This window comes from Nestor notabilis, unplaced genomic scaffold, assembly GCF_000696875.1.
Source record: "Nestor notabilis isolate BGI_N333 unplaced genomic scaffold, ASM69687v1 scaffold13515, whole genome shotgun sequence".
Classification (NCBI taxonomy): domain Eukaryota; kingdom Metazoa; phylum Chordata; class Aves; order Psittaciformes; family Psittacidae; genus Nestor; species Nestor notabilis.
The window spans coordinates 99,412-109,065 of NW_009928032.1; the positions used below are offsets into that span (position 1 = coordinate 99,412).

The 9,654-nt window shown below is 48.2% G+C and overlaps 1 protein-coding gene across 1 annotated transcript in view; it reads left to right on the plus strand.

Annotated features, from left to right (window-relative positions):
* ZAP70 (zeta-chain (TCR) associated protein kinase 70kDa) overlaps positions 1-6,599 on the plus strand; it is a 10,145-nt gene extending 3,546 nt beyond the window's left edge. Inside the window, exons 4-12 of the mRNA XM_010014338.1 lie at positions 993-1,071; positions 1,744-1,784; positions 2,964-3,012; positions 3,610-3,790; positions 4,471-4,677; positions 4,937-5,129; positions 5,356-5,496; positions 6,003-6,115; positions 6,476-6,599. Of these exons, the coding sequence (XP_010012640.1) occupies positions 993-1,071; positions 1,744-1,784; positions 2,964-3,012; positions 3,610-3,790; positions 4,471-4,677; positions 4,937-5,129; positions 5,356-5,496; positions 6,003-6,115; positions 6,476-6,599 (1,128 nt within the window). The remainder of the gene's footprint in view (positions 1-992; positions 1,072-1,743; positions 1,785-2,963; positions 3,013-3,609; positions 3,791-4,470; positions 4,678-4,936; positions 5,130-5,355; positions 5,497-6,002; positions 6,116-6,475) is intronic.
* Positions 6,600-9,654: the final 3,055 nt, after the last annotated feature.

Below are 9,654 nucleotides of genomic sequence, written 5' to 3' on the forward strand. Positions count from 1 at the left end.
CAATGCCTGAGCACCCTTTGGGGAAGAATTTTTTCCTAATATCCAATTGTCCTAATATCCTAACATTCTGTTACCCCTAATAGTCAGGGGCTTTGGGAAGTGGTGATGGCTATAGTGCCCTAGCAGTCCTCATGAGGATGGGGCAGGGGTTTAGGGAATGTGACACATGGTCCAGCACCTCTTGGCACTGTTGGGAATCACATGCTCCCCTGGAGCCCACCTCTGCCCTATAGCACACACCTCGGACCTGCTCCAGGGGAGGGATACCAGTGCTTCCTCCTGGGCAGGGCTGTCTGCAGGACAGTGACTTTGTTTTGCTGAATTTTCCAAATTCCCAGGACTGTTTTCACTCTGAATTTGATTGAAAACGAAGACTTTGGGACATTTTTATGGCAATGGAATCCTGCCAGGTTCCCAATTGCAGATGAAATCTGAACCAGGCAGGAGGGGAAGAGAAAGATTTTTCTCCTCCACAGTTGGGCAGCCAGGGGCTGGGCTGGTCATCTCCAGCCAGAGTCAAGTCCCTGCTGTGCTTGAACTGGTGGTTTAAAAACTACCCAGTTTTAACCAGGTAGTAAAAAAACTGCAGTGAAAAACTAGCCAGGATGCACAGAGCTCACCCTGGGGTTCCTGTGGAAAGCAAAAGATTTCTTTCAGGCTTTATCAAACACAATACAACCAAAAATCCTTTCTGGCTGGGACAATAGCATTACACTGAGAATGCCCTACCCAGTTCTTCTCCTGGAGATTTTCCTCTTGTCTTTCTTCAGTCCTTATCTAACTTCCCAAGTTCTTCCCACCCCTGGCAGATATCCAGGTATGCAAGCACTTACTCTACGAGATACCTGAGTGCATAGATAGAGGAGAGAAAAGAATAGACTATTCCCTGTCTGCCATAAATCTGAGAGAAATCATTCCCACGTGAGTTGCTGCAGAGAAAGAGTTGATTTTCTCCTCACAACCATCTCATCTTCCTCCATTTCCTTTCCCAGTTGGTGGAGTACCTAAAACTCAAACCAGACGGGCTGATTTTCTACCTGAGGGAAACCTGCCCCAACCCCAACATGCCAGGTGAGCTGACATCTCCCAGTGCCATCCCTCACCTTGGTTTACCACCAAGAGGAACCAATGTGAGCAGCACCAACCCAAGTTTCCTTTACCCCGTCTAATCTCGCTCGCACTTCGGTAGTGAGTGAACGATGAGGTCTCCGCTCCTCTGACAAACTGAGCAAGTCTCATGTCATGTTGTTTGCTAAAAGTGGCCTAGGGTGGACCAAAGTCAGGAGCAGATGAGGGAATCATTGCTCCAAATAGGTTAGAGACTTCTGGTGCCAAACAGGCAGCTTCTGAATGATTACCTGCTTTTTAAGCAACAGGAAACATGTCCTGCAAGTCTGGCTCCTGGCGGGTCTCTTGAGCTGAAGACTCAAAACCATGGGTCACTCTGTCCTGCTCCGAGTGTCACAAATGTCACCGTGGACCCTCAGTCTCTTGGGCAGGGGGCTGTGGGGAACAGCTCAGCCTGCTCTGGAGACTGTAGGGTGCTCCAGTGGGCCTGCAGGCTGAGGGCTGGTCTGGGAATAACGTTCACATCCAGGCATGTTTCCACACCCTTGTTGGCTGAAGGGGGGGTGGACAGAGATCAGACACAGGCATCCACACAGTCCTTCAAGGACTGATGCTCTGATCCTGTCTGGCACATAGGCAGACACTTAATAACGACTTCTCTTTCCTGATTCACAGCATCTGCAGCACCAGTTCCACCAACCCACCCCTCTGTGAGCGTAAGTTTTGGGGAGGGTCTGTTTTATTGATACCTCAGTGGTTTAACATTATTGCATTTCAAGCTTGCTGCTCAAACTCTGCTTTCTCTTCAAACCCTGCTCTTCTGTAAAACTTAAATGGAATATATTAAGGCCAGCTGCAATGTTGTCCCCTTTCCAGTTTGGATGGTGACAAGGAATAGCTGGACACAGCTACTATTAGAGCTGAAAATGGTTTCCATTCATACTGTGCTCCTTGCAACATGTGGGCCTGTCCTTGGGGAGCCGTCTCCCCCCTGCCCTCCTTGCCAGGCAGGAGCAAGGAAGATGTGGTTGGATTCTGGGAACACTCAGCCTTGCTGCTGGACCCTGGCCACTGGCCAGGTCTTTGTGCTCCCTCTGTGTCCTGGCCTTGGGGTACGTCTGCACTCAGTCACCGTTCTCAGTGTTGAAACCAGCAACTTTGGGCTCCCTGAGCCCATCCCAGGGTCCAGAAGAGGCTCAATAAAGGCCTGAGATTTCACCCATCATTCTCAGAGAGCTTTCACAGTCCGTGGTGGGATCCAGTGTCACGGCGACTCTGCTGCAAGCAGCACTGGCATTCGAAGCTGCGCTGGACAAATGTGTCCCATGCTGCTTTGTCACTGTCCGCTTTTAGGATGGTGGTTTGTGGAGTCCCTGCTCACAGGGACCACTCTCTGGGCAGGTAGGTGTGCTGGCTGCAAGCTGTGCTGCCTTCAGGCTTTCTTTTGCTTCCTGTCTCAAAGCAAGCTGCAGAGACTTGGCTGGGATGATCCCTAGTACTGCAGGAGACTTGTCCCATTGGGACTGGGAAAGTAGAGGGGGCAAAGAGCAAAGATGCAGCCCTGTGTGCGCACCCCTCACAGGTACACGCAGCCCTCAGCACCTCACAAGCTGGGTTACTGGAGGGTGATCCTGCATTCGGGCTCCAAGGGCACTGAATCCCCCAGGGCCTGATCCCTGCTATGCAGCAGGAGTGGGGGTACTTCCAGCCAGGACTGGAAGAGGAAAGTCAGCTGAATACCACTGCAATCTCTTGTGCCCACTTCAGGGTTTTTAGATGGAACCACCAGCTGGGCACTGTTGGGTTGCACAGGCCCCCATCCCTCTCCTCGCCCATTTCAAACTGAAGCAGTTCCCCTGGCTCCTTTATGCACTTTATCCCCATTTATTTTCCAGAGACAGCTGGGGCCTCTCAATGCAGACGGATACACGCCAGAGCCTGTAGGTGAGCATCTTTGAAAGCTCTCTCATCCTAACAGGAGAGAGGACCTGGGGATGTCACAGGAGCCACAGGGGTTACCTGACACATCTATACCACTTTCTGCTCAAAGAGCTGTCTTAAAAAGCTCCTTTCTTACAAAGGCACCCAGGGGTATCCAGTCACTTCAGGGTCCTGAGACAAGAATATTGTAAAACTGCCCCAATAAACCAAGCCCTATCCCATTCCCCATCATACCCAGTAAAACAATTCCAGTCCTATTCCTCATCTTCCATCCTGCCTGCTAAATACTCAAGTGTATTCAGGTATATTTCAGCGGGGTGAAGTCATGCACATGCTCAGGTCCTGCAGGGTCTGATACGTGGGGTGGGAATTCTCAGACACCTCTCCCCATCCTGGCTTCTTCAGCAGCTGTAACTGGGAGAGGCCATGGCTTGTGAAAGGAAGGGAGGTGCCCAGGAGGGAGGCTTTGAGTGCTGGAGCTTGGGAGAGAATTGGTCAAGAGACTGCAGAAAACCTCCCCGATCAGTGAGGGAGGGAGGGAGGGAGGAATGGGGAAGGGTACGTTATTTGCTGTTACAGACGACTGTATCCCTTGGGAAGGTGCAGGAAAGTCACGCCCGCTACCCATGGACACCAGTGTCTACGAAAGCCCGTACAGTGACCCTGAGGAACTGAAGGATAAGAAACTATTCCTGAAGAGGGACCATCTGATGATCGATGAAGTGGAACTGGGGGCAGGAAACTTTGGCTGCGTCAAGAAAGGAGTTTACAAAATGAAAAAGTGAGTGCTGCCTTGAAGGATGCTGAGGAAGCTGGAGGAGAGCGCTCCAGGCTGAGCTCAGAGGTGGCCCCAGCTAGCCTGTTTCTAGGTAGATGGACCTTAAAGTGATAAGGGGGTGGAGGTATGAGATACTCTGGAATGTCAGTGATGTCTTTCCACTGACTTTCAGTGACAATGTGTTGCCTGAGAGTGTGATCTGCACTGCACACTCCCAGGCATAAGACTACACTTCTGAAGGCATTTGCTGGGCTCAGAGGAACAAGTCCACGCTTCTGAGGACATCTTGGTCCACATCAGGGCAAAGGAGTGAGACTGAGGAGATATGCCATCCTTGGCTCTGTTGCTGGTTGTATATGAGTCCACAAAGGTGGCCTTTGTCCACTGTGTGCCTGAGTTTCCCCCTTGAAAAATGACAGTTATGGTGCAGATCTCAGTGTGTGAGGTGATGCATCTTCAGATGGCAAATACTGACCTACTATTACAAGGGTGAGGTGATCCTTTTCTCTTTAGCCTTCTAGTATACCAGTACTGTGTATGGATCTGTCAAAAAAGGCCACTGTGGTTGCTGTTGAGAAATCAAACAGTATCATGCGAGAAGCAGTTTGCATTCCTTGCTGTGAAACATGAGTCCAGCTGCTGTTTAGTTCATCCCATGTGTGTTCCTTTTGCACTCTATGTAGGAAGCAGATTGATGTAGCCATAAAGGTGCTGAAGAGCAACAACGAGAGAACAGTGAAAGATGAAATGATGAAGGAAGCCCAGATCATGCATCAGCTGGACAACCCCTACATTGTCCGCATGATCGGGGTCTGCAAAGCAGAGTCCCTGATGCTTGTGATGGAGATGGCTTCTGGAGGGCCGCTCAACAAGTTCTTGTCTTCCAAGAAGTGAGTATTGAACAAGATGTGGCTGGCTGATTTTCTGCGCTTCTCATCAAACTCTTTGCTGCCAGGGGAGCCTAGCTTTGTAGGAAGTTGATAATAGCAGAAAGAGTTGTCTTTTCATGTGAGGTAACTGGGACTGATGCTTCTGGAGCAAAGATGTCCATGTTCATCCTGCCTTGCAGCTAGAAAACTTAGAGAAGACCATGATGTACTGGGTAATGGCAGGTGCCTTATTATTGCATTGTCCTTTCATCTTCCCCAGAGACGAGATTACAGTCAGCAATATTGTGGAGCTGATGCACCAAGTATCCATGGGCATGAAGTACCTGGAGGAAAAAAACTTTGTCCACAGGGACCTGGCAGCCAGAAATGTCCTGCTGGTCAACCAGCATTATGCCAAGATCAGTGACTTTGGACTCTCCAAGGCTCTTGGTGCTGATGACAGCTACTATAAAGTAAGTGTAAGCACAGCAAAGGTGAGCAGGGCCAACAAGACAGCAGGGCCTGGGCTGGCGTTTGGGGTTCAGGGCTTGGGACCTTGAGCTCCCAGCCCAGGGCAAGGGGATATTTTCATCAGGGTGGGATTGCATTTGGCACAAACATTTAGCAAAGCAGAGTTCAGGTTCAGTTCATAGCAGCCTATGTCTCAGGGTGGAAATATTCCTCTTTGCTTTGCTACAGGCCAGGACAGCAGGAAAGTGGCCTTTGAAATGGTATGCCCCAGAGTGCGTCCTCTTCCACAAGTTCTCCAGCAAGAGTGATGTATGGAGCTATGGTGTCACCATGTGGGAGGCCTTCAGCTATGGGCAAAAACCATACAAGGTGAGGCAGAGCCAGGTCCATCACAGATGGATGCCACAGTCTAGTCTCCCACTCTGTAACAGGCTGACACACATTAAAACTATTATTTCCTTGTGTGGGTTCTCTTCCCATTGTCAGAGTGGAAAGGAGACAGGCTCACTTCCACTTTACAAAAAGCACAAATTAGATTGTTTGGATGGTGCAGCTTTGTTTTCATTTAAGGGTGAAGAAACAGAAAACAAAATAAATTCATTTGGGTTTGAATCAAAGCAGATCTTCCCTTTGATCACTTGCAGAGACGAAAAATCAGTTGCTCAGCCACTGCTCTGCCCATGCCTGGGATGGGTGCTGTAGGCTGGCCACAAGGCCAGACACTGCTGCTGGGTGCTGGGCTGAAAACAGTGACTTACGGGTGTGTGATGCGTGGACCCAAAACATTATCCCAGACCCTGCTCTATAATCTGTCTCTTCTAATCCTGTTGCCAGCTCCAAAAGCATTAAGCATTTCCTACTTGATCTTCTCCTAGCAAATTAAAGGTCAAGAGGTCATAAACTTCCTAAAGCAAGGGAAGCGCATGGAATGCCCCACAGGCTGCCCGGCAGAGATGTACACCCTCATGCAGCAATGCTGGACCTTCAGGTAAGGCTTTCACTAGCTCAGCTCTTTGCTGGGCATCAGAACAGCACACAGTGTCTGGATGGTAACACCACAAAGCAAATGGTGTCTCCTGCCTTGGTCTCATTCCTCGGTCCATGATGAATGATGCACCCATTCCTTTGTTCTCATACCCTTCCATTTGCCTGTACCAGTCCTGGAAGATGTCAGAATGTCTGTGCCTTTGACCCTCTCTAATGCAGAAAATCCCAGCTGCCTTCCTAAGCCCTGGTACAATTGGGCTGCTGTTCTCCCTTACATTCTTCTATGCTTGGTATCTTCTCACTGCATCAGTCCACTTTAGTCCTTTCTGTTGACTATATCTGTTCCTTTCTGCATTTGCAGATGGGAAGAACGTCCAGGATTTGTTACTGTGGAAAACATAATCCGGTCCTACTACTACAGTATTGCAAACAAGACAGAAAATGAGCCAAAGACAGAGGACAAATCAAATGAAACTCTTCCTTGAGTTTCCTTCTCTGCTCCTCAACACAGACTCTTCCTGCATGGGACCTGGAAAGGCTCTTTGTGAATTTTTGTTTTAAACTCTCAAATGCTGGTTTTGTTTCTCCAGTAGTTCCAGAAATAGGAACCTGGGTGATAATGCAACCACAGCAGATGGGGCACTCAGTCATGCCTCGTGTCTCCAAACAGACATGTACACCTTCAGCCTGACCCAGAACAGGACAGAACAGACAGTACTATAGTTCCTTCTTACCCACTTCCAAAACTATCCCAGGACCTCAGAGCTTAATGCCTACCAGGCTCACTAAGGATGAACTGTGTTGGCTCCAGCAGACCTGGATATTTCCAGATCCCTTAAACAATTCTTTAAAAGGAAACCACCAGAATTTCTGATGAGGTTTGCATGGGGTTGTGACACAGGACATCAGCGTGACACAAGGGAGCCATCAAGTCCCTTTCCCCTTGGCTTAGGGCAAGAAGCAGGTGGTGTGCAGCTTGCTCCCAGGAATGATGGGGAGGACCAGTAGGACACAGCTGCTGGGTGCCACCGCTGTGTCCTCCCTGGGCCCTGCCAGCTACAGCTCTTACACCCCAGGGCACTGCCATGTGCCTGTTGATCACAGAGCACAGTGTACAGCCCCCTGCACTGCCACAACCCTTTCAGGTGGTTATGGCTAGTGAAACAACTAAACTCCCAGGACCCACTACTCACCTCCTGGATCCCATCTGGCCCCTCTGTGCTAATGGAATAAGTATCTTGCTTTTCAAGCCTGAAAACTGGTCATCCTGTAAATAAACTCTATATTTTTAAAATACCTACAACTCAGACTATTGAACTATCATAAATGTTTGCAATAGTTTCAAGCTGACAAAAAACCCCAACTTCCAGTTTCCCCCCACTAGGCCAGGGTTTCCCTCCTTGATGCTCTCCATAACCCTGCAGAGTCACTAACGTGGTCACCCTTGGGCTGGCTAAAGTGGAGCTTTCTTGCAGCTAACAGTATATTCAGCCTCTCAGTGGAAACCCACCTATCAAGGCTTATACTGGTCTACCCCCACTCTGGATGCAGTGGATTACCAGTGTTGAGGGGACTGTGGTCTGCACAGCTGCAGAGAGCAGAGTGGTTGTGAAGGCTGGGGAAACAGGGGAAACTGAAGATCAGAGCCCTGAGAGGCAGTGGCTAGAAAGGCTTATCTCCCACCATCTTCTGGTATCTGAAAGCCGCACAGTAACTCACCCAGAGTATCTTGTCTTAGAAGTAAAATAAACAGCTACGGTCCAGGCCAGCACACAGCCCTTATCTCAAACCTTCATAGGAGGTGGATTTGATCTGAAGACAACAGAGGAACATTCAGGTATGAGGCTTAAATTAACCTCTGGGTATAGCCTGTTTAAGCAGCCAGAGAACTTAGGTCTGATAAAACCCAAGACTGTTCCCCCTCCTTGCTTAGGATACAGCCTCTAAGTATTAATGTGCCAAAACATTTTCTCTCTCATCCCATTAGCTTATCCTGTATTCTTGAGAACTATGGACATATTATCCCTACCAGTAGAGGGGACAACAGAGGCATCAGAGGAGAAAGTGGCTTCTTCATGTTTGTTCAGTGAGTTAAAGGCAGAGACAGAAAAAAAAATTATCCCCTATGTCATGTTTTCCTCCAAGAAAAAGCATCTGTTTTGCTGGAAAAGAGAAAGTTCAATGTGCTTTCTGCTTGAAACCACTGCCAAAATATTTTGTTTGGACTTCTCAAAACAAATCCATTTTTTGGTTTGAATTGATTTATCCCATTCAATTTTCAGCTACCTCATTGCTGGTATTTTTTCAAATGGGGAAGGAAAGTACCAGAGAAGTTGTATTCCCAGAGGAGCTTCTGGTTTAGTTGGTGACAATTTCAAGGGAGTGTGTGTACCCACACCCCAGCAAACAGGACACAAATCCCTTGAGATTATACCAGAAGAGTAAGGGCAAAGTGGCTCCCTTGGAAACCCATCTGGGCTGTGGATGTTGCTCTGGTGTTCCAAAACCACCACAAGATGTCAGGAGTTGCTGTGGGGGGAAAAGGGAGTGAGACAAACAGGGGGTGAGACACTGTTTTGCCTGGATCTTTAAAGGTCTTCTGATTCTTGCTCTCTCCACCTTGCAAGGACTAGAACTTCATCTTCTAACTAAGCACTCACAGGAATAACATGAGATATGATAAAGTATTGGTAATCATATCTGATCAACACTATGTAACACTCCATCATTTCACCAATGCTAGTTCACCTCACTCCAACCTATTTTATCACCAGTACTTGCCTATTTATCACCTGCACATATTGCAGGACATAGTGGCCTCTGTCTCTTGCAGCTGTTTAGGCACTTTCATGTTGTTCAGCAGCACAACAGGTACATGACTAACACAGCTCTGTGCTCACTGTCCTTTGCGTCATACCCTTAAGTAATTTACTGAACCAATGCAAAAGTATGTTTGCAAAATCTTTGTTCTTCTCTCTGGGGCTGGAATTTGACTGATCCCCAGACACTTAGGCCATTTCTTGGAAATACTTCTCAGCATTGAGGTGATGATCAAATATTTTTTCACCTTGAGAATGAGACGCACCAACCTCCCTGTGCCTGCGTGAACTTCCACTGTCAACAGAGCAGAAGCATGGAGCAGGGTTATGCAGGAAGGACTGAAGCATCCAGAGCATCAGAGGACATAGTATAGGTGGCAGTTGCGAACAGACAGGGTAAAATGGGGAGAAAACCCACCTATCCCTGGTCTATATTCAGAGCTTGCTCCTGGAGCTGGAATTCATGTTACCAACCCAGACAACTGTGGATACTACCTTCCGCTGCATAAAACATGCACTACAACTACAACAACAGTAACTCTGAATTGAATAGCAAAATAAAACATGGACAATTTCGGTGGGATGAAAACTCATGACAAAGGAATCAAAAGAGATTTTAAAAACCAAACATCCATCTGTGGGAGTCAGAGAATGACGGTCACACATGGAGAGAGCTGTGAAAGCTGGTACCTAACTGCTGTCTTGGCCTCCATGAGCCAGT